The sequence below is a fragment of the Euprymna scolopes genome, chromosome 26 (assembly GCF_053919585.1).
Source record: "Euprymna scolopes isolate OS-2025 chromosome 26, ASM5391958v1, whole genome shotgun sequence".
Lineage (NCBI taxonomy): Eukaryota > Metazoa > Mollusca > Cephalopoda > Sepiida > Sepiolidae > Euprymna > Euprymna scolopes.
The window spans coordinates 97,917,612-97,944,164 of record NC_136507.1 but is presented as its reverse complement, the minus strand read 5'-3'; the positions used below and the strand labels follow the sequence as shown (position 1 = coordinate 97,944,164).

The 26,553-nt window shown below is 31.3% G+C and overlaps 1 protein-coding gene across 13 annotated transcripts in view; it reads right to left on the bottom strand.

Annotated features, from left to right (window-relative positions):
* Positions 1-26,553, bottom strand: part of LOC145248297 (kalirin-like) — an 858,283-nt gene that overhangs the window by 224,009 nt on the left and 607,721 nt on the right. For 12 of the 13 annotated variants that reach the window (XM_080110176.1, XM_080110182.1, XM_080110183.1 and 9 more), the window contains one exon: positions 7,721-7,819. The exons of the other annotated variant lie outside the window; for it this stretch is intronic. In XM_080110176.1, coding sequence (XP_079966302.1) covers positions 7,721-7,819 — 99 coding nt within the window. The remainder of the gene's footprint in view (positions 1-7,720; positions 7,820-26,553) is intronic. 13 annotated transcript variants of the gene reach the window in all.

The window sequence follows — 26,553 nt, the reverse complement described above, 5'->3', positions numbered from 1 at the left end:
ATTGCAGGAACTAAGGGTTATCAATGTAGAGTTAATTATCCAAAGAAGAAACATAAATTTGTTTGTGTGCAAAATGTGTCTTTAGAAATTTTTACATAGATAGGTGGTCCACAAAAGTAAATAGATTTTGAAGGAATTAGAAAAAGGCTGGTGTCTGAAGACATAGGACAGTTGTGCCTGTCGAATTAATATGTGCATGTTAAAAAATTGTGGAGAAAGTAAATAAAAAATTCTAACCTTGTCAAAATGATTTAAAGACAAGAACAGATGTGCTAGGCGTTAGCCACTTAATTAGACTAAAAGTGCCAGGCTATCTAAACAACCGTTATATGAGGAACTGCAACATGGTGAACATCCAATACAAAATCCAAGGAGACGTTTTAAGGTGACAGTCAGAAAAAAAAGACAAAAACTGAAAAACCTGAACATGAATATGGAGGACTGGGAGAAGATGGCTTCAAAGTGATCAGTTTGGCAAAAGCATGTCTAAGATAACCGTGGGGGTTTTGAGGCAAGGTACATATAGTACTCTATCCTGAGGTATGCTTTGCGGAAGCACCAGGTGTTGAGTGTCTCAGACACCTTTAAGCCTGACCATGTGTGGTGGTCATCTGTCAGGAGCTGGTCTCCTCAGCCATGTGAGATCAAATCAATGTAACTGATTACACATACGATAAATGGGAAACGAGCATAAGATATCTACAAAGAAAAGACAGTTTCCTTATGTTTCATATTTGCAACAAGACTTGTGCTGCCAAGCCATCTGCATATTCACATGAGGCATGCACATACATTGCAATCATGTATGGGGGAGGGGGGGCTTGTCTTATAAAGTGAAAATTTATGATTTAATATATATTTTTATTTGTTTTTTTTTTCCTCATTTTATTTCATTTGTATAATATTCAATAAAATAGCAATAAATTATTAAAATTTAAATATATATATATATTTTTTAAGAGTTTATCCCCCCCCCAAAAAAAAACGCAGTAAAAATGTTCAAAATTTTTCTAATCTTAATCCAATCTTCTTTCTACTCCCTTGCTTCCTCATCTTCATTCCAAAATGTAAAGAAAAAAGGTACACCTGCATTAATAAACTACATTGTCAGATTCCCTTTTTTTATCTCTATCTCTATTATATAAAAGGAAATGTGTCGGTGACTTCGTTCCCTACATACTCCAAAATGGATGGGCAGATTTGGATGAAATTTCACACGAACATACTTCATGTGCCTGACAGTGTTCTTAGATAGGTTTTGTATCAGAATGTCTTTGATAAGTATCGATAATCGAAAAAATCCGATGAAAAGAAAAACAGCTAAAGTTAACATATTACAGAGACTAATATCATAAGTTTTTTAGAGAAGTTTTATTGCCACACAAGCCGAAAGGCCCAACACATAAAATCAACAGTAGGTTCTTTTATATGACAAGGGCACGTTAAATTAATGTTTCTGTTTAGAGCACAATTGCACTACGGTACTTGACTTTTTCATTTTAAACTTTCATTCAAGCCATCATATATATATATAAAAAAGTTATAAAATCCAAAGTAGGTTCTCTATAGTGCAATGTAGTCTATAACTACTACTGTGGACTGTCACTCACTATGGGGAAGCATGTGAAGCTTCCTCTTGGTGTACCGCAATGGGCCCCCAACTAGAGCAATCAATCAATAGATTTGATTGAAAAATAGTCGATTTCATCTATTTCGATGACAATAAAATATGAGAGTGTGAAACATTAAATTAATCATCATTCAATCCCGGGCAATATTGGATCTCTCTGCTAGTACACTTTAAAGCAAATAAACCTGAAAGCAATTTTAATGTTGGACATTGGCACGAGATGATAAACCATAAAATACAAGGTGGAACTAAACATTTAATTAAATCGTTTTCACTTTTTTTTAGTTTCTTCATTTCAAGACAGGGAAGACAAACCAGCCGAAATATTCATGACGTTGACTATGACTCACAAGTTCCAACTTGTAGATATGAAAGATCTACAATGCTTGCATGTAATCATGAAGCTCCAGGTTATATGATATCTCCTTGTTTATGGTAAGAATGACAGTAGTATGCATTCTAACCTTCTTTGTGTTTTGTTTTTAGTAAACGCTAAAGCAGAATTAATTCCAGTGATGCTATTTATGTATTTTTTTTTTTTAAATTGCATTTTCGTAATTAACTAGCCTGGGTGCCCGGCGTTGCCCAGATCTTTCGAGGTGTGTGTTGAGCAAAAAAAAAAACAAAAACAAAAAAAAACCCGTACCACAAAGGAGGAAAAGAACATGAAGAAAAAAAAAATGTGACATCTTTGCTGTTGCGTCCATCACCAAACCGAAAATTAAGGCTAGTCAATCGAAAAGAGGGGATGGCTTTCGAAAATATCGGCGAAAAAAAAAGCGACCCCTCCCTGTACAAAAGTGCTCAGTTGAGGGTGAAGGAATTAATGTTTTTAATCAATTTTTCAATATTTTTCGTCTGAAGGGTCGAGCTTCAAAACGATTCCAATCTCCTGAAAATCTGTCGCCTCTGTTGAAAGTTTTAGACAGACATACAAACATACATACATGCATTTAAACAGACTGATGAGATTTCTATTATAGAATATTTGGTTTGTTTTAAAATATTATACAAGAACATTTTATGAAAAAAATATTTTTTTCTCAGTAGCTTAAGACTAAATGAAATAAAAAATTCTCTTATATTAAAACATTTTACTTCCATATTATAAATATATATATAGTTGTTTGGTATACCCTTCAACGAAACACGGGTAAGACGTACCATATATCAAATAAACTGATATGAATGTGATTTAAATATACTTGTGGCATTTGAATTGGTTACAAATGATATATATGCTCTGAAAGAGCAATCCATTTTCACTGAGCTGAAATAGATCTGGCAATTTTTAAAAACATCTTTATTGTACATATACATTAAAAGTATACATATTATACTATTAAAAGAGATTTCATATATATATATATATATATATATATCCACACACACATATATATACACACACACTACTGTTGGGATGATTAATCAGAATCAGGAATCAGAAAAATCACAACTTTTGATGGCATTAAAATCTGTATCAGAAAAAATTGTGCCTATTTTCAGATGCCAAAACTGATTCTTTTGGGGTTTTTTTTTTTTGTTTTTTTATTTGATTTTGTTTAAAGCAAAATCTTCCACTGCTGGTAGTAATAATAAAATAAATGTTTCTTGAATTTAAACTACCAGTTAAAATAAAATCTATAGATAATCCCTCACAGGTATTTATTTTTATCTTTAAGAAAATATCTACACATTTAATATGATTTTATGGTAATTGGGAAAAATAACTCCATAATTGAATATTTAGAGATTTATAAACAATTGGAATCTGGAATTTAGTATGGACTTAGTAATAGTAACGCCAATAGCTTTCTTTACAGTTGTACAGACAGCAGGTTGCAGTTCCTTTCTGTCCGAGCAGTGCCTATACTTGGCGATTGTCCTGACCATTGCTCCCAGGGGTATTTTCTGCTCATCACAACAAAATGCGAAACGATGAACAGAGTTATTCCTTATTGCTTCTGTATTACATCAGTCACCTGCTTTTCATCATGATCTCACATTACCCTGATTGAGGAGGGGATGGGGGCTAAGTAGGTTCTCGACTATGCCTAAGTGTCTCCCACAGACTAGCTGAGGAAAGGAGGCACCTTACTTTTCTTTTGACAGTAGAGCTGTCCTGCAACCCATAATCTTAAATATAAAGGAGAGTTTTATGTGTGTGTGTGTGTGTGCACATGCGTCTAGAGAGAGGAATGATCTTGTTGGAGGAGCGGATTGGGGAGAAGAAAGAGGAAAACAGGGAGGAAAGGTACAGAAATGTATATAGAGGGATAACGAGGTATAAGTTTTAATAGAAATCTGTCGCACTTTTGCTCTGAGCAACAGCAGGTAACTCTGCTAGTTTCATATAAAACATTTTCTTTTTAGAGTTGAAAACTTGTGAAATATAAAAACTTATGCAGACATGCAAATCAATCATTTATTAACGCCAATAATTAAATGTTCGAAGTATATAATCTCTCAGTAATTGCACTTTCATGAAAACATTGGAAACTCAAACAACAGGATGAAAGATACCAAATGTGACCAGTTTATCAATGTAATAATAGTGGAATTTTCCCGTGTTTTGTGAAACCAGAGGATGATTGAAATAATGGGTATTGTCCATTGACTAAAAATGCATATGTTGTTGCACAAATAATTGAGCACTCTTGTTATTTCTCATACAACAATTAATTACACGTATATGTATGTGTGTGTGTATAATCCTTCTCAAAATGTTTGCTATTTTTTTTTAACTCTTTCTATTTTGATATCGATTGAAAACCAAATGTTCAGATGATAATAAAATATGCATTGTAATTTTAAAACAGAAAGCTTAATGTAAAATGAAATTCAGAAGAAAAAGGATTATATTGTATGAATGCCAGTCAAAAAGTAAATCACATTAAACTGAATCACTCCTCTAAAAATTGAACAGGTAATCTTCAATTTTTTTTTTTTTATAATCTGAAAATTTAGCATTTAACAGCTAATAAATGACATACATTTTTTTTTTCATTTAAATATACAACAGATGATGGTGGCGTAGTATACGTCTGCCACATGTTATCTCCTGTAATAGGGAGGACATGCTATTAAAAACACAACATGGGGTCGTCACTACAAATATGCAAATTATGCAGAAAAATTAATGTAAGTAAAAACTGAAAAGACAATATATACATATTAATAGTCCATCACGTCACGTTTCACGCATCTGCAATTCTCAAGTGAAATCGATTCCGTTAGATGCTATAATAGTCTAAACATAACATCTCACTTGAAAATTGTAAGAGCATGAAGCAGTTGTGAAATGGAATATTAGTATGCATAATTATGATATATGGATACAGTACACTGTAAGAGTTTAGTCTAAAAATAAAGAAAAGGTATGCACACACAACAGCAAGTGTACATATATATATATATATATATATATATATATATATATATATATATATATATATATTAGGTTGATGCAAAAATGTTTTTTATATACAAGTTGAATGTCAAAAAACATTTTTGCACCAAACTCACACACACGCTTCAGAATTTTTAAATATAAAGATTAGTGATTTGTACTATCTAGATTACTATTCTCATCTTGGATGTTATAATCAATGTTTCGCCTTAAATACGACCTTCTTTAGGTGCCCTCTTAAAAAAAAAAAAAGAGAAAAAAAATGGGTCAGAGGTTACATTGACCGAAACATTGAATATAACAACTAAGATGAGAATAATAGTTCAAATCAAACACAAATGTGTGTGCGTGTGTATGTGTATGTGTATATATATATATATATATATATATATATATATATATATATATATATATATATATATATATATATATAGGTATCAGAGTAATGAGATGAAATGGATCACAGATTATTAAATCTTGTGGTATCTTACAAAATATTCCTGGAAGGTAATATTTTTATATAAGACAATCCCAGCTAAATAAGAATTGCTCAATATACAAGATGGAGCAAAATAAAATTCATAGTTTTTTATATTAAAATTTCATTCAGAAAATAATTTTTGAAAATAAAAATTTACATTTGAAAAAAAAAAAAAAAAAAAAAATACAATTCAAAGTAATTTCCTTAACCCATGGATTTTCGATGTAGGCTCATCTCCTCAGAGAACCCATTTGAAATCTAATAACATCATCTCATTCTATCCAAGAGTTACTATTCCATGCTTCCATTCGGATACCAAAGCCTCATATCCTTTTTTTGTTTCAACCTTTATTTTCTTTCTCTAGAAAATATTTAATCTTTAATATATTTTCTAAGTATGTGCTGAATAGCAAAATTATATCAAACCAGATTTAATATTTTGCTAATGAATTTTCCTCTAAGGAGATGAGCCTACATCGAAAATCCATGGATTAAAGAAATTACTTTGAATATTGTATTCTTGGTTCAAATAATAAATTTTTATTTTGAAAAATCATTTTTCTGAAAGAAATTTTAATATTAAAAAAATATAAATTTTATATATAGACACACACACACACTTTCAATATGTATATATACATGTATAATGAACCCTCATTGTGTTCGACAATTATGGACCCTAAAATCAATCCTGTTTTACTCTGCTTTTCATGTTTGACACAAGGCTAGCCACATGATTCACAAGCGGAGTTGTGCAGGAGCAGTTCCTATTTACACTATGTAGATTGGCTTGATTTGATAATTTTATGTTTACACAATTTTTAATGCCATTATATGCATATATTTTATATACACACACACATTTACAGTATGTATACATAAACATATATATATATATATATATATATATATATATATATATATATACACACACACACTGTAGAGAAAAAAATGCTGCCATATATATATTATATATATAGGCAGCATTTTTTCTTTATGGCATATTTCATTAAATAAAACAGACGTTTTTTGTCTATTAATTCTATTGTTGATCCTTTCCAACTTCCAAATAATAGTCTTCACTTCTGGCGAGAACTGGCTGATGTAATTACCATATTTATCATAAGTCTGACTACTTTCCAACCCTTCAGGATTCATTGTCAAGGATAAATTAATCTAACTGGTTTTTAATTTTAACCAATGGAAAAAAAAGGATAAATAAAATAATTAACCAATGAAGAGAAAAAATAAAAAAAACTTTATAAATTGTTCAAAACCAGTTAGATTGCTTTATCCCTGACGATGAATCCTGAAGGATTGGAAAGTACTCAGACTTATGATAAATATGGTGATTACATCAGCCAGTTTCCGCCAGAAGTGAAGACTTATTTGGAAGTTGGAAAGGATCGAAAATAGAATAGACAACAAACGTCTATTTCAGATACATACATTCATTCATTCAGTGTGTGTGTATATATATATATATATATATATATATATATATATATATATATGCATATACATATATATATATATATATATACACACACGCATATATATATATATATACACACACGCATATATATATATATATATATATATATATATATATATATATATATATATATATATATATATATATATATATATATATATATATATATATAGAGAGAGAGAGAGAGAGAGATAGAATCTTCCATGCACACACCAAAAACGACATAAGTTATTAGCATGGACAATAAAATCAAAATTGACCAGAAAACAAAATATTAAGATATAAACAAGCGAATCACACACAAAAATGAGTAAATATCACAAAAAATAAAATAAAAAACACAATGAAAATATTCAAAGTAAAGAATTAAAAAAAAAAAAAAAAGAAAACGATAAGGCTTAAAAACAAAAAATGTGAAACATAAAACAAAAACGGTGCCGAAAAACGAAAACTATACCAAACAAAAATTATATATAAAATAAAAATGTGAAGATAAAAAAAAAAAGATAAACGCAAGAAAAACAACAATAACAAAAAAAAAAATTCTAGCAAACACAGAAGATCATGCTAACGGAGATTGGCCATATATATATATATATATATATATATATATATATGGTCCCATCTCCAAGATCACGCCCTATGGGAAACCAGAAATGCTGCCCCCCAAGAGAGTTGCATTAAAGGTTCCAGGGCGGTACTTACCATCTTCTGTTTGACAATATTTTCGATTTCTGTAGCCAAGTCTACAGCACTAGCTGCTGTAGCAGCTTCTGTTTGTGCCTTCAGAGAAAGTGTTGAGGCCTGTAAGTGGAGATTTCACAATGCTATTAATAATACACTAGCGCTGGATAGACACACTCTACTCGAAGGGTAGAGAGCGTGAGAGGGAGGGGAGACACACAAGAAAAAGAAAAAAATGGAAACAAAACAAGAGGAACTAGGCCAGCAGCATTTCAGAATGGAAGAACCTCCTGCAAATGAAGAGGAGGCAGGGAAGAAAGCAGGGTGAATCCCATATAGGTAGCAACCGGAAGATGAGGATGACGAAGGTGGAAGGAGGAGGGTCGATATATACCTGAAGCAGTGTCCAGATTCAATGACTAGTTTGCTCACTATAGGAATTCCTTGCAAGTGTCTGAAGATTGCATATCATACCGAAACTTCAGTGATAAATAATAAAATAAAATAAAAAGCAGGAACTCCTAGTGTTTTGCATATTTCTTTGCTAAAGTGAGATCTGATACACCCAAGACACTATCATGATTAAACAAAGCACAGGTTGTTTCATATCCTTTTTAAGAATTATGTATAGGAGAAGAAATTAGAGACATACAAGTCATACCTTTGTGATTAAAAAAAAAAAAAAAAAAATCACCCCCCCTATATAAAGTAAAGTACATGTTTGTATAAATTATTTTTAAAAAAATACAAAAATAAAGTGAATAGCCATATGAAATCATTGTTAATTCCGCTTAACTCGAAAACAAATGGTTTGATACGGCTATTGACTTTATTTTTATACAGTATTACCTAAAAATAATAAACATCCTTCTATGTAACCAAACTCTCTTCACTTCTTCCATTCCTTATCTATTACAGAAGATCAGAATAACATAGGTACCCTCGGTTACAAATCATAACAAAGGGGACCTATAACAGACTCCTTTACTGGATTCCTTTGAGCCTCTGTTTAAGTATCCTTTCGTATGACTTGAAACTGGCAGTACTGATGTTGTTCTGAACTTCTGTAACATAAAGATTACACTTTTATAATTTCCTGCTAGAGTTCTCTCTAACTTTCTCTATATATAATTATTTCCACAGCCAAACAATGTTGAAGCTTAAACGAGCCATGAAAACCAACAAATCGGAAGTCTAAGACTCGAGTTTCACCCTCATTTAGGCTCATCAGGACTTCCGGTTTATTGGCTTTCATGTCCATGTGAGTTTCGACGTTGTTTGACTATGAAAATAATTATAGCATCTCTCAGATTCAGAAAATTCTATAATAATTATTCTAAAATTTTATAATATATATAAAATTAAGTTTACAAACCAAAAGCTTCTGTAAACTTAAAGAGAACATAAATATTAATATTCATATAGTAATACCAACCAAATAAAAAAGCTCAATACCACCAAAATAGGAAATAGAGCTTGTCATAAAAGAACACAATTTAAGACTGTAAATTATAATTTACAAGAATTTATTGTTCGACTCAAAAAAGAAATCTTACTATTTCTTTTTTGAGTATCCTGTTGAAAACTAAATCATAATTTACAATCTTAAATTGTGTTTTTTGTTTTTGTTTTTTAGATATATATAGATATAAATAAAATCAATAGAAATTTAGATTCTTGTAAACATGTTTTTATTCATTAAAAAAAAAATTCAGTTCTTGAAGAACTGTGTTTTTTTTTCAACTTAGAAAACTAAAATGCAGATAAATAGATCAATAGATAAAAATATTATGAACAAACCTGTGGTTTCAAGTTGACTCTTGGCATGAAAGCACAAATTTGATCATAATATCCAGTCTACATTATACAGGGTGTCCGTAAAGTTACTATACAGTCTTATTGTTTTATTGTATTATATTTGTATTAATAGTTAATATATTACAGGGTGTCTGTATAGTAACTTGTAAGACTGTATAGTAACTTTACGGACACTCATATATATATATATATATATATATATATATATATATATATATATATATTGAACTCTTTAATCTGAAAATTAAGCACTTTGATCAATTTTTTTAATCCATCAAAACATTAAAAAATAAGTAGATGAATGTACAAGGAAAATGCACCACATATCGATGTGGCTGACAGAATGAGAACAATTTTCTGCTGTAGATTAAATAAAGGCTTTAGTCCAAAATTCCATGAAGATTCCAGAGTTTGACAAGATGTACCTGAAGAAGATCGGTGGTTACACTGGCCAAAATATTGTGAGAATAAAATTCAAGATAAGAATACTGGTTCGAATGATCTGAATGATCTAAATTGTCTATATATATAAAAAAAAAAAAAAAAAATTGTTTTGCGATCCATTTTTAAGTGCTAAATGTTTCGCGTATCATTAATTTCTAGGTTAGTGCTGATTTCAATCATTTATTAAAAACATAAATATTTGGTTATTATCATCTGGTTGACAAAACAAACAATATAACAATATAAACATGTATAACAGGTATTCTTTTAGTCTATATATATATAAAAGACCAAAATTGTCTGGCCGTCAATTCAAACCTAAAACTCATAACATAAATTACTGGATGATTGTTTTCACAGAAATTATTTATAGCAGAACGAAATTGAGACACACATGTTCCTCTGCTTTAGCAGTGAATTTTTCAATCTAAACATGGGATCCTGATTTTAAGACCAATCAAGAGTAAAGAAAAAAAAATCTTTAAACTTTATATGAAGCAATTTTTTTCTTTGTTTTTTTTTTAACAAATGTCTGATTTTTCTTACAAATCTTTCAGAACTTAATTTATAGTTCAATGTAATAAAGAAAAACGTTTAAATAAAAAATAGTAATACAACTTGCTTGAAGAATAATTGTCTAATATTATGAGGGAAGTTCTAAAAGTAATGCCTCCTGTTTTTTATTCCATCCGAATGGATTAGAGGGGATTGCAAATTAAATTGTTAGGATGATTGAACTTATGCATTCATGACCTGGGAGTTTCATCTCTCTGTTGTAGATATTGATGGCGTGAGACTAAGAAAGCAACCCTTGTCATGGACGTGCATCAAAAGCAGAGATTGAATTCCTCCATGCAGAAAAAAAAGATATCAATCAACATGCACCAGCGCCTGTTGAAGTTTACGAAGCCAATGCAGTTGATATCAGCACAGTTAGGAGATGGGTTCGTCGATTTTAGAGAGTAGCGACAGAGATGTGAGTGATGAAGAGCACTCCAGACTTTTATGACAGAGGAGGTGTCAAAATAGGCTGAAAAAGTGCATTGAGAATGGTGGTGATTATGTAGAAAAGTAAATTCTGGAGCACAAAAGGTTGCTTGTTTTAATGGTATCACACCTGTCTTTGTAGCTCTTCAACATCTTAGCTTTTGAGTTAAGAAAATAGGCCTTACTTTTGGACCACTGGTTAAAGCAGATGTCATAATGCATCAGAAAAACTAAACTGGACCATCTATTTTAGCAGTGACTTTGTAAATAAGGCAAATAAGATATTTTCTTTTATAGAATTTTTCAAACTGCTGAAACCCATTTAGCTCAACCTAGATCTATCCAAATTCTTCAGCGTTATCAATATGTTATGCTAGATTTGTGATTATATAGTTCAAAATAATACTTTTAGGTTTTTTCCCCCGGATGGTATAGACTTGTAATCGTGGATAACATACTGCAAAATGACTTAAACTTTTTTTTTTCTAATTTCAGTAAAAATTAATAAAAGAAAAGAAAGAAAAAAGAAAAAAAAGAGTATTTCGCGTGGCATCATGCATTATATGTATTGAAGTTTATTTGAAACGTGCAATTGGTTAAATGTTCAATTTTTGAATGGCTTAAACTCACACTTTTGTTCAAGCCAAGAATAAAAAAATGTATCCATTCTAATATTTCTCCGATTCAACCAAAGTAGTAATTAACAAAAAAAAAAAAAAAAATTATAAATACTTTAATTAATAGGTCTACTCAGTTGTGGCTGACAGAACAGATATGTTATCCACATGGATCAAATAAAGGGTTCCGTTCGAAATTTCATGTTGATTCCAGAGTTTGATACAAAGATTTCTAAATTTGACAAGATACATCGACAAGATCAGAGGTTACGTCGACCAAAACGTTGTGAAAATAACACTACATATGAGAACAGTAGTAAAAAGAAAACAAATACAAATAATCAATCCTCATCTCAAAAATTCAAAAAAGTAAAACAAATTATAATTTATTTCAACAAGATACACCTGAAGATGGTTAGAGGTCACATCAGCCGAAACGTTGTGAAAATAACACTCAAAATGAGAACAGTAGTCTGAATAATCCAAACAATACAAATTAATCCTCAGCTAAAAAAATTACAAAATACAAATGAATTATAGTTGCATCAATAACATAGCATGAACTAATGAAAAAAATAGACTTGCTATTTGGCTTTGAAGACTTAAATGACTTTTGTTTATGTGTATAGATAATATTTATATGCATAGACAAATACCCATAGAGAAAAGTACACAAACAAATTCACTTCAAACAAAAACTTAAAACTTGATACATTGATGTAATATTTTCAATAAAAAATCATTGAAGAGCAATTGATGTTAAAAAAAGAAAAAAAAAAAACTAGATCTGTGTGTAGGCCAGAATATGTATCGAATTGTCACAGAATATAAATAATGTAATTAGAGATCGATTTGAAATAATAATAAACTTCACATCAAAGAAACCTTTAATATCATAATAAATGCGTCATAAAATTAAAATCTCCTGAATAGAGAGATTATAAAATATATATAAAATACAAAAAAGCTAATTCTTCTACTAGGCCAGTGCTTGGTTTGATTAATCTGTTTAAAGTATAAAGATTTTTAGATACATCTGAAAACTGTTTTTGCACACTTCTGAATTACCTCTACCAAATCAGAGTTGAAATCAATCCGATTTCAGAATAAGTGTTAAATAAAAATAAATAAAATACAACCCTGCAAAAATTGCCAACTTCTGACCCTACCTCCCGACGTTGAAGTAATTTTTTTTTTTTTTTTTTAAGAAGAGACTCAATATTTATTTCCCTCTCACAACGGGATGATGTACACAAAGCATCCTAGGGAAAAGCACTCTGGCCTGCAAAAAATTCCTGGCCAGCCCTGTTGCCATTCTCTGGTAGGTGTGCCTCAGACAATAAACAATAAACTAACCTCTTCCCAATGGGAGAAAGTAAAGCTTAAGAGGGTTCACCTAGAACTGCACAGAACTAAAACCCTGCTTTCGTAACAGGGGAAAAAAGCTATCGTAACTACGGCCTAGACTCTGTTGGCTTTGATGTTGAGGGAAAAGAAGCGACTCATATATTACTGCTGCAATCCTTAACACTGAAATCCATGTTCATCATTTAGTTAACGACAAAAAAAGTATAAAATCTACCAATTGATGAACACAAGAAAAATATTTTGTAATCAAATAATCTACCTTATTCTCTATCATTGCCTAAAACTGAATGAAAATTCTATGAACAAAGTTTCTTTCCTAGAACTGTCCATCTGTGGAACCTCCGCTCCAAAAAAAAAAAAAAAAAAAGAAAACGGGAGGGATGAATAAGTTGAACAGAATTTAAGAAATCCATTAACGATGCGATAACTGAATGGTGGCATAATCATGAAAAAAAAAAAAAAAAAAAAAAAATCTTGCTAACAGCAAAATCTGATTAGACTTATGTTAAACTAGCCTGGATGCCCGGCGTTACCCGGGTGTTTGGAGGTGTGCGTTGAGCAAAATAAAAAGTGACTACTTTGCTGTTGCGTCCATTGCCAAACTCGAAGTGACAAAGTTTTAAATTAAGGCTAGTCAATCGAAAACAGGGGATGACTTTTGAACATATCGGCAAAAAAAGCGACCCTTCCTTGTAGAAAAGTGCCCAGTTGAGGGTGAAGGAATTAATGTTTTTGCCAATTTTCCGATATTTGTTATCCGAAGAGTCAAGCTTCAAAAAAGATACTGATCTCGTGAAAATCTGTTGGCTCTGTCGAAAGTTTTAGGCAGACATACAAACATACATACATTTAAACAGACAGGTGAGATTTATATCATAGATGTTAGCTTTGAATATGTACGGCATACTCACGTTGACACATCAGTTCACATCAGATCACTTAAGTTAAACAACGTTGAGCTTGGCCAGTACCAAATGAGTGACCACTTAGAAATACCAAGTGCTAGGAGGATCTCGATACCTCCCTGCAAGAACTGCTAAAATTTATGTTGTCATTTTCCCTGATCGGGATATACATGCAACTGAGAACAGCTTGTGAATATTTAATATTCCCTTGACATTTCCTCCTTCAAAGGAAACCGGTTCAACCTGCATAGGATGAATACCATTGGATTAGCTTTGAAATTATTTGAAAGACTTTGTCAATCAAATTAAGACATGTCTCATGTAAGTAAAAAAAAAAATGCTTTTCTTTAGATTTTTAGTGTCATACAGTTTTGTCATCAGAAATTTAACAAAAGAAACTTTACGAACGAAGCTTTTGAATAGTATTTGCTCAACATGAGTTTGTGATCATAAAAAAAAGATTTTGTTTTCATATATAATATACATTGTTTGCACGGACAAAAGATGAAATGCGTTTTACTGGTTTCTTTTGAAAAGCCATTGCAACCGAGCAAGCTTTATTATATACAAGAAAAGAAGAGTGTATTTAGTAATTATCTGGTTTGAAAAGATCAACTGATAAACGAACAGAGTAATATGGTTTTTGATGTTTGTATTTGAAAGATTTTTTTTTTTAAATCGTTTCAGACGAGGCATGAAGCCACTTGATATAAGAAGCTAAAAAAATACTACTTCAAGGTCAAAAACTTGCAAACAGTAAGTGTTAGATGGAATAGATTCTGACCCAGAAAACAGCAATTCTTCCCTCTTTGTCAGAAACATAGCTCATGGAATGAAAGAACTAAAGGACAAAATAAGGGAAACAAGAGTTACTTACGTGGCTGCCAGAAAGTAAACGAAAGATTCACTTTCTACTGTCCTCAAATATATATAAGTAGAGGGTAGTGTGGTTCCAATTAGAGAAAAATGTATGAGGCCATCAATATTGATTCATTTTTTTTTTTTTTTTTTTTTTAGTTTGTTAATTATTTTATCTTTTCAAATAAAAAGCTTTTTTTTTTTAATATCAAATACATTGTTTTTTATTAAAATGTCTCATACAAGATGTCCCAATAAAATGTATACACTCTTTGAATTATCTCAACTTGCTACATGAATACGCTATACAACGTTCCTAAGAGATGTTTAGGAATAAAGAATGTTACATCCAGCAGGATGAAGCACTTCTCCACTATCATCACGTCGTAAGAGCATATCTTGATAGTCACCTGCGGAACAGATTGTTAGGACGAAGAGGAAGCATTGAGTACTATCCACGCTAACCGGATTTCACCCTCCCCCCATAGATTTTTCTCTTTTGGGGGTGGGGGGGGGCATGTTAAACACAGGGTTCACACCACAAAACGAGCTATAATGAAAGAGTTGAAAGCAACCATTGAAAGAAGATGTGTCAACATACCAATTGAACTGATTAGGAACGTTTTCAATTCAATCAGTGAGCGTTGTCAGCTGTTCATGGACCACAATGGCCAATAATTTGAACACTTTCGATAATTACCTGGTTTCTATATTTGTTCACAGTATTTTGATGTATGGAACTTTTCTTTCTTATAATGAATGTTGGTTTTATGGTCATTTAAAGAGTGTATACATTTTATTGGGACACCCTGTATTTGGTGTTTTAATTTTCTATAAGTAATATGTGCTTCAAGTATGTTTTTTCTCTCATCAGACATTTGTCGATTAGAAAATGTTGGATTCACTTCTCTGTGTGTGTGCGTGCATGCGTGTGTGTCAAAGTTATTTGATTTGGATTATTTGAGTTTATTGATGCATGCAATTATTTGGTTAGTATTTTGCCATAAGAATTAGGAGTGTCCAGTGAATATAATTTATAAGACATTGTTGATTTGTTTTTATGATCCTGTTTCTTATGCATGTTCTACCTAATACCTATAAAGAGGAAGTCCTCTTGAGATCAATCTTCTCTATGATAGGTTCTCCTCAACATGAGTTTACTAATTGATATCCTTAATCTTAGAAAAAATCTTCAGCTAATTTGAGGACAGATTCTTTTCATTCCATGTCATTCATGCGTGAACTCGATTATATTTCGAAAATAAACTTTCTGTGCTATTTTGACGTCACCAGCTGGTTCACAAATATACCCCTCGACGAAACTATCCAAATATGTGCCAACATGCTACATTTCTGGAGAGCATTTTACGGAAACTTATGGGTTTGGCCACTAAGTCTGTCTGTTTCAGTTTCAATAATAGAATGTATCAGCAGGTTGATGGGGTGCTGATGGGCAGTCGTTTGTGTGCGTTATCTTAAATGTGATTGTAGGTTTTCAGGAATCCTTACTGTTGGATCGGGTTCTTAGGCCGTCTTGTTATTGATTCTATGTCATTTTGTCATCTGTAAATCCAAGCACAATGCAAGCAACTTATTTCTGTAGTTGCATATGCTCTACCCAGCACTAAAGTTCACTATATAAGAAGGGTAAAATAGTTCTTTATCCTTTTTGGATGTTTTTTATTGAAAAGACAGAGGATAACTTCACCATTACCAGAAACCAACATTACAGGACTGTATAAACTTTATGTAATCATTTGTATATCCATGACTGAGTATATCAAAAAGTTTGTTTTAATAATGTTTAAATAGAAAAAGTAGGCTTTTAATATCAATGTCAGTAAGAAAAAAAAACTCTTTCTCTTTCTCTCTATATATATAAGGTGTCCACAAAGTCTTTAGACAATTTCAAGTGTAACTTAACTATAGTGTGTCTTTGAAAAAATGCATTTCAGAGAAAAACATTACATATTTAGTTATCATGCCGAAATTAGTATATAAATTCCAAAAATTATGAAAAATGGGCTTGTAGAAAAATAATTATAAATAAAAATTTTTTCAAAGCTGCAATTTCGCTGTAAATTAACCCTTTAGATGCTTTCAAGTCGTTCATCTTGCTTATTTTTGATAATACTAGATGCCCCCCCCCCCTCCAAAAAAAAAAATAAATTAGCGCTAGCACGTCTTCTGCTGGATGATGTTTTGTAAATTTTGGAATTTGTACTAATTTCAACATGACACATAAGTATGAAATAATGTTTTTCCCGGAAATGAGTTGGACGACACACTATAGTAAAGTTGCACCTAATTTTACTGTGTTTGTAGTTAGATTTATTCATGGGTTGCATTCTTTAAGACAGAATATTTTTATTTTCTTTCTTTAAATTAGGTGTTCTCATATGCAAATAAATGCCATCCATAAAAAATCTAACTACAAACACAAGTACTTTTTTTTAACACAATAAAATTGTCTAAAGACTTTGTGGACACCATATATATATATATATATATATATATATATAATTACAATATCACGTCAGCTGATATTTGGGCTTGGCGGTGAATGCCCTGGAAAAGTCACCTGATTAATGTATAGTTTTAAAATATGCAAACGAAGAAATCATTTGCGCCGATTTTAAATAACACCTTTTCTTTTATCATAAATTAAACTCATTAATAAGAAAAAATTCAAATGAAATGGTGAGGTACACTCGGACTTGAACAGGGGATCATTTCAGTTGAATTCTCTACCACTAAGCTGTATCTCCAGATTATAATAAATCTGTTTTTTGTTTCTTTCTAAGAAGAAATGATTTGCTGAAATTTTATTATCTCCTTTGGCCGGTGTAATGTAAAATATTCCCCTGTAAAAAATTATTTTATCTATAAGAGAGAAAAGCTATTCTTAAGATCGGATTTTTTTCAATTTTTGATACTTATTGGATGAATTTCTGTACAAAACATATCTAAGAACACTACCAGACATATAAATCAGCTTTGTGTGAAATTTGCAAAAGATAAGTTCTGAAATACCTGAGCCTAGGAAGAAGGAACTCACACACACACACACACACACACACACACACACACACACACACACAGTGACTGTTATATAATAGAGTGTGTGTGTGTGTGTGTGTGTGTGTGTGTGTGTGTCTAAAAATAACCTAATTTACATTTTTGTAAACAATCTGCATCAAACTGAAAGATGCTGGATCTATAGCTAGTTCGCTGCATAGATTTTTTTTCTCCAGTTGCTAAGCAACTACTTAAGAGATTGTGACTGGCAAGCTGTGACAGAAGTTGTAAACAATATCGCACACAAGTTCTTCATGAATACCACCTGTCACAGCCTTGACGATTGCCAGTTCTGAAGAGAAAAATATTAGAATATTGAAGCCTTAGGAAAATATTCCATTCAAAAACGCAACAATAAATAAAAAACTAAAAAAAAAAAAAAAAAAACTACATACAAAAACAGCTTCCTTAATATTAATGATTTACAGAATCCTTATCAGTTCAACCCAAATCTGACAATAGTTTAAAAACAAGAAAACATTACATGCTATCTCTTTCTATAAAGTTATGTATGTGTATATGTTTATATATTTTTATGTATAGAATTCAATTCTAAACTAATTAACCGACCATTATGAGTTTTGCAATAAAGCTGCTAGGTGTAAAGGTGTGTAACGTGGGCTATATTTAGAAAAGTAGTAACGAGGGATGGAAGTTCTTCATAAAAATTCAGATACTTCTAATTATTGTAAACTTTTAACAATGAATATTAGCCATCATTTAATAAACATTCCCAAAATGTTGGTTTCTGTATGGTATTTTAAAGGGCTTGGGGGTGGGGGACATAATATGGACACAAACTTATATTTCAGATTTGCATTAAATTTGATCCATAGTCATTAGACACCATTAAGCAAGATTCACAGAATTTCTGGAGTTCCTGAAACTTAATTGGTTCTGAACAGGTATTCAACATCAATTAATATTCTCTTAATTTCAGTTTCTTTTTGATAAGGGTTTTTAGGCAGCATAATACAGGCACAACCTCCCATTAATTATTTTGGATTTGCATTAAATTTGATCCATAGTCCAAATTTCAATTTCGTCTCAAGATTGCTTAAACTAAGGTCTTAAATTTTCAATAATCAGAATTATATAATGAATTTTGATCAAAATTGAAATAGAATTTTAAACATAAATTTAATACTATTTGTATTTTGTTTTTAGTTGTTGTAAGGCAACATGAAAGTGGTGCAAAAGAAAGAACTTGAATGCCTACTGGAGAGAACTTGAATGCTTACTAGACACTATCTTCGTGTCTAAGGTCTCTCTATACAGGAGTTTATCATGACAACCTGGCATGAGGATACTTTTCCCTAGAAGTAAACCCGACCAAATATTCAAAATCACATAGTATTCGCTGCCCAAATAAGATCTCCTCACTATGGCCGATCCACATTAGCTTTTACGAGGAATGGTGCACCTTCTCCAAGTGATGTTACTTCAAGTAATAGCACAAAGCTGAATACTCCACCAGACTAGATAAATTCTTGTCCTGGAATCCAGTAAGACTAAGAGACCAAAATAAAAGATATACTACAACATATAAAAATGGTTAATTGAGGAGAGGAAAATTATGTTCTCAATTTCTTTACTAACTCAATGTTTGAGAGATAAAAAAAAACTCTAAACATTCGAATATCTATGTATCTCATATAAAGTTCAAGTGTTAGCCCCAGGTAATGGGTCCCTTGATTTCTGAGAACTTCGACTGGAGTAAAATAAAACAAAAACATGCAAAATGGAATGAGTATTCTTCTAGTATATCAGCAATGTGAGTAGCAAATGGCAAGAAAAAAGAAAGAAAAAACAAAGAAAAACAGAAAGAAAGAAAAAACAAAGAAAAGAAAAAAGAAAAAAGAAAGAAAAAAGAAAAAAAACAAAGAAAAAAGAAGAAAAAAAGAAAAAAGAAGAAAAGAAAAAAAGAAAAAAAAGAAAGAAAAAAGAGAAAAAAAACAAAGAAAAAAGAAAAAAAACAGAAAGAAAAAAGAAAAAAAAACAGAAAGAAAGAAAAAACAAAGAAAAGAAAAACAAAGAAAAAAGAAAAAAAAAGAAAAAACAAAGAAAAAAGAAGAAAAAAGAAAAAAAAGAAAGAAAAAACAAAGAAAGAAAAAACAAAGAAGAAAAAAACAAAGAAAAAAAAACGAAGAAAAAAAACGATGAAAAAAAACGATGAAAAAAAAACAAAGAAAAAAAACAAAGAAAAAAAAACAAAGAAAAAAAGGACAAAAAATATTACAATGAATTTCCCAACCTGGTGGCCAAGTCCCACTCCCTTATGTGTGTGTAGAGAAGGCAGCACAAAAAAGCAACAATTTTTCCTGAACAACTCCAATAAGTTTTCTTGACCTTCGGCCCAAGATCAACTCAACGGCACATAGAGAACGACTTAATTGTTTTTGGCCAACACCAAGCCAAAAAACAGTGGGTGTACTACCACCTAGAGAGGGTTGGGAGGGTTTTACTAACATTTTTTTTTTTTTTTTTTTCACCCATCTCAAGCCAATGAAATAAAATTAAACGACTTTTTATAAAATTGTATGTTTAACAATTCATTTATATTTATGTTTAGTAAAAAAAGAAAGAAAAAAACACACACACACACGATATGATTTTGGAATCTTAGGTATGACGACCCCCGGTGTGTTTGAGGTATTGTGGTGAATGAAAACTTTAGCTAGGATCAAGCAAAGACTAGCAAAGTTACAGGGACGAGGATGACCATAGACACCCCCTCCCCATTTTTTGAGTGGCCTTGTGCCTAATTTTTTGTCAATTTCTGTCTTGTTGTAAACTTTAAGAGTGAATAAAAAAATATATAACTCAAAGTGTAGTATCTGTTCTTATGCTGCACTTCATTTTTTTTGTTCTTGGATAGTGGAGAAGAGATCCTTCACAACCGAACCAATTTTTTTATTGTTGTTCTTTTCTCCACATATAAAAAAAGACTTTGGTGTCTAACTCTGCCCCCGTGGGGAGGCGAAGTAAATAGGAACTCCAATAAATTTGAACTAAGAAAGTGAAAATTCAGTGAAAGACATCAAGTGTGTCAGAGGAAGAACAGGAAGTTATTGTTTGATGGAAGAAAAGTCATCTAATTCCCTTGGTCTAGAAGGATTTCTTATTCACTGACTAGAGGGATGTTAGGGTCAGAAAAGATGAAGTGTAACATTGTTGTAATCTTCAGCTACAAGTCTCCTCGTCACAGACCAACCATGGTATTTTACAAGTTCATATCAAAAACACATCAATATTTGATGATTATGTTAAAAGAAAAAAGTCGTACAATTCTACCTAATATTCTCTGGAATAGCGCCAAAGTGTTCCATTCTCAACATAGTGGTTCATGCAAGGGACAAATGCAGCTAATAAAAGACTAGCAATTCTTAAATACATGTTTAATGATCGTGTGATCACTCGGCATCTGTATCTGCAACAATGTTCACCCATAATTACTTCTTCATTGGTCTACTCCACGTCCTGAACCATAACAGCCAATGTATGCTTGTCCTGAGCGAGGTCACGAGAGATGGTTAACTAATCACAATTCCAATGTAAAAGTCTGATCTCTTGAGAATCTGAGAGTTCAGTCAAGTTATCACCTATGTCCTCAATGGTAAAATTGCACCACCCATTCAAAGCAGTAAGAAAGATCACATCACTAGAACTGACAACATATGAGTACTTAATATTTCGGATTGTGCTCAACTGGATTTTTTATTTTTTTACTCTGAAGAGATATATGCTAAGAACAATGTATTTGAGGTTCACAGAAAAAGATGACAGGATTTGGTTGCTTTGTTTTATGGCATATCAACCTTTTTAGATTATTAAACGCAGAATCCAGTAATTTTGGATTTTAAACTGTTTTATGCTTTAAATTCTTTATGTATTTCAATATTTATTCCTGATGTTTGGTTTGCTTGTTTTGTAGAAGAAAATTGTTTCGTTTTTTTTTTTTTTTTTTTTTTTTTCGTTTTTGATTTTGCAAAACATGATAAAGTTTTGCAAAGGGGATGAAAAAAAAAACTCATTAACATCAATGTTTGATGCATTTTAGGTTGAAAGCGAGTATTTTTAAACAGCACCCAAAATAAATTACAGGATTTAAAATTACTAATTTTGTCATGGCAACCTTTCAGTAAATATGTGAACCAGTAACAAAGAATTTTTATAGTCAAAATAAAGTCATGCCTAGTCAGGAATGATGCTCAAATGAATCACATCATTGAGAGAAACTTTATACGAAAATAACTGTTTTAGACTTTTTACTTATTTTTAAACGTTTTGTCTGCTAGTTTCCGAATATGCATTAACATAGTTGTTAACAAATAGCTGTGATCAATGAAGAGAATTTCATGCAGACTAGACGATCCTGAGGCACGATTTTTGTGTGATTAATGTAGAAATCTGACTTGCTTAAACAGAACCAGCATGGAGTAAAAGAAAAAAAAATATTAACGCAGATAGATTATAGGAACCATAATATAGAATTTGCTTGTTTCATGTTTGTGTCCATTCACAGATGTTGTTTATTCATCTTTTCTTTTGTCTACCATTTGACCGGCTTCCTTGTATCATGCCTTCAACATATATTTAGTATAGTGCCACACTGGAACGTTTCATGTGACGGAATAATCTCAAACCTTTACATTTTATAATAGTGGGCACTGATAGAATGCCAGTGAGCTTCTGCAATTCTGTGATACTGATGCAATCAGATAGTTTATGATCAGTAACGAATCGCATGACACCTAACATCTTTCTTCCATTAACTTGAATTCGTTGAAATTCTGACTTACTAAACATCTAGAAAATTATTAACCAGCTCATCATCAGCACCACCACCACCAACTCTGAACACCATGTTTCTAACACACATCGAAATGCACAGTTTTCATGATTTTTGTTAAAACATTACAATTTCTGAAGCAAAAAAAAAAAAAAAAAAATTTCCTGCATTGAGTGTTGCCATGCTGAGAATGCATTCTTCAAAACCTTCATACTTCCCATAATTTGCCAAAATTACGCCAGATATTACCCCCTTCATACATATATATGTAAATGCACTTTTGATAAGTTGTCGTGTACCCAAGCACTGTACACAAGGATTTAATAGTTATTTAATAATTGTACTGACCCAGCATTGTTTGGTATGCGTTACATTCAAATTTATTTAGTAAATATTTCAATATTAAAAACAAGTAAAGAATGCTAACAGCTACAAGAAATACCACTTATTCTATTAGTAAGACTTATTCTACTTAGTTGATTTTTCTTTTTAGGTGACTGTATAAGAATGACTATATAAAATCACTCTGCTAGATCAAGGTAAATATTTGTTTTAATAAATCATAATGACATTAGTCTACAGCAAATTACATAGTATACAACGAAAATATAAAAAAAAATGTCAGCTTAAATTCTATTTAGACCCGATATTTAAAATCTAATTAAATCATTTTATATATTCTATAATCAAACAAAATCCATTGAAAATGGCAATATAAAATCCTATAAAATCAACAACAGAATGGATTTTAAAACCATTGAAAATAATAAAATCCTATAAAATCAACAACAAACTGGATCTTAAAACCATTGAAAATGACAATATAAAATTCCATAAAATCAACAACAAAACGGATTTTACAACCATTGAAAATGACAATATAAAAATACCATAAAATCATCAACAAAACGGATTTTAAAACCATTAAAATGATAATATAAAACATAAAATCAACAACAAAACGAATTTTTACAAGTGGTAGATATTACTTAGCATTAATATGCCTTTAAGATCGAGTGCAGATGATTTGTCAGGTTAATATGTCTAAGTGACAGGGTTTGACCCCAGAGTCAGTTGAGAGTAGATATTGGATTGGTTGCTTTTCATATGAACAAAGTATTGTGATAATTTACTTGAGAAGAGTCCTCAGTTTTACCCGGTAGTGACACTTCCGTATGCTGCAGATTATCCAATAGACGCAAAGACGGAATGACCAAAAGTAAGAATTTCGGTTGCAAACGCTTCTTGGAATTTTCTGACATGTTCTCTCTGCCGAGGAATTTGTTTGTTGATGATCGCTATAAAAAAACTACAAGGAAAGTAAAATGTAGATGTTGAGTTTATTTTCGGCAGCCTCGTAACTCCTGCTTTACTGTCCTTTCGTCCTCAGATTCCATTAGCAATATTTCTGACAAAGGGGGAAGAACTGCTGTTTTCTGAGTCAAAATCTATCTGTGTAACACTTATTTTATTTTTATTATTGGAATCCTTTTGAGATGAGTAATTTATTTATTTACGGACTATTATCTTCATCTTCTTGTGTTTGTTTCACACCTGACGAAGGCCAGAGGAACAATTGGCTGAAACATCATGAAACAACAACTAGAAGATGAAAATAATAGTCTGTAAATAAAGAAATAAATAAATGTAACACTTATTTGTTGGCTAGTTTTTAATCTTGAAGTAGCATGTTTCTTGGTTTGTTTTAATCTCCTTACACTAAGTGACTTCATGCCTTGTCTGAAGCTATTTCCATGTTCTGACTATGCCTGTGCACTTTAATAGGATTAACTCATAAAGGGTGCGACCATGTCACAAGTTAGAGATAATTATTCACTATAACCCTTATCCCCGAGTGGCTTCTGGGCCTTGATAAGTGGTGACCTCCATGTAAAAAAAAAAAAAAAAAAAAAAAGCTGCACAAGAATGCTTTGAAACATTGTTTAGTGCTGAGCACATAGGGACCAGTCAAGGATACCACAGAAGACCACCTTGAAAAGTTACTACCCTTCATGGTCCCCTTAAAAAGCTGATTCAATCCGACCAAGGTTAAAACTATCTGATTTTCCTCCAAGCATTTGAAATGGTTTCATCTGATAGTGTCTTTGTTAACTTTTGTGTGATGGTATGGATATTTATATAGATAAAAATAAACATTGGTCTTTATGGAGGTATATATAATAATATTGATTAACTGTTCCAAGGATAACTGACAATTGTGAACTTTGGCTGATATCAGGTAAATCTACTGTTCCATTCTAGAGCTTTTGAATTCTTTGAGACTGCTCCAAGTGCACTAATCATGATGGCTATCACTATCATTTTCGGGGTTCTTAGGATTCTCTTGATTTAGAATAAAGAGCCCAGATATCTATTCACCTACTTCTTCTCCACCGCAGTCTTCATAATGTTCTGTATCTCTCTGAACTACAGTAATGTCAAGTCGACTGCGCTTCTTCAGTTTCTCATCTGGGAAGATAATCAGGTCTCAAAGTCTAACATCTCCATTTTCTGGAACGTCAAAGAGATCATTGTCATAAATACTTTGTGCATATCTAACAGTCTACCTAAAGAGTTACTGTGTCACTGCTATATGAACTCTGGTAAAGCTATCAGACAATATTATTTATATTATCTAACATATAAACTTGTTGGATTTTTAAATTTAGACCCAAATAGTATTTAAGCTGACAAACCAAATTTTGCTTCTGATTAGCTAATTTTTATTTACTATTGTTTTATCATGTAATTGGCAATATACTAATGTATTCAGGCACGATGAATCACTTATAATCAGAAGAGTATAACAGGTGTTGTCTACCTTAAAAATGTGCAAACAAATAAAGACTTCACTGTATCCTGGACAATTCCGGGTGGGGACAGTTAATCTATCAAATAAAATTGATGATATCTGTTTGTTTGAAGTCAGGTATCATCTACTTCGAATTTACTATTAGAGATAAAATTAAAAATATAAAAAAAATTAACTTTATTTTTACATTTCAATAAAGTTAGCACCATCAATACAAAAATCTATTCACTTAATATTTCAATCAGTTATCGTACACTGTTTTCATGCTAATTTTATGTTATTCTTCCACATGTACAATGCCTAGTAACCTTGCTAGTTATTATATATATATATATATGATGATTGCAACGTCTTGTCAGACGAGTGCCACTCCCTCAGACATTTAAAATCCATGAGCCCAAATATCTGAGAGAGTATCTATACAAATATGATGTTACAGAGTCTTAGCTTTGTACGACAGCTAAGTCTCTCTCTCGGTTCAAAATGTTGAGATCAAGCAACAAGCAAGAGCAAGATAGTCAGCAACAAATTAAACTGCAGACCAGCTTAATTATATATATACATACACATCATCCATGATCAACACTTCAAAGTTTTTATATTTCCAATAAAAAGTACTTGAGAAAAAATTATATGATCAAAAGCTAGTTCATTTCTTTAAGATAAATAATTTATTTTAAAGAAAAAATTTTTTTTTTAATTGTGTTACAGAGGATCAAGTTAAATCGCCATGATACAATCAGTTTCAAACTGTAACGATTTTAGAAAACAAAACAATGAAACAAACAAATCGTCAGCTATTTATTTAATTCATTTTATATAGAGATAAGTGTACAATTTCTATAGATAGACATATAACTTTCCCAACTTTCAAACATGGCCGATAAAAGCTGACGGTTTGTTTATATTACATTATTTCATTTTCTGAGACTGCAACGGCTTAAAATCAACAATATCATATTGCTTTAATCTGATTACTGCAACACAAATAATAAATATTAGTCTCTTATTTAATAATTGAGCACTGTTTAATTTCTTTCTGCCAAACTCATAATTGAACCTCTATATAATAAGGAATTTTTTCACATTTATCTCGTATTCCTTGTTTTGAATAAAATATTGCAAATATAATTCTACAATATCTTGACGTCTTTTACTTATATAATGTTAATCAA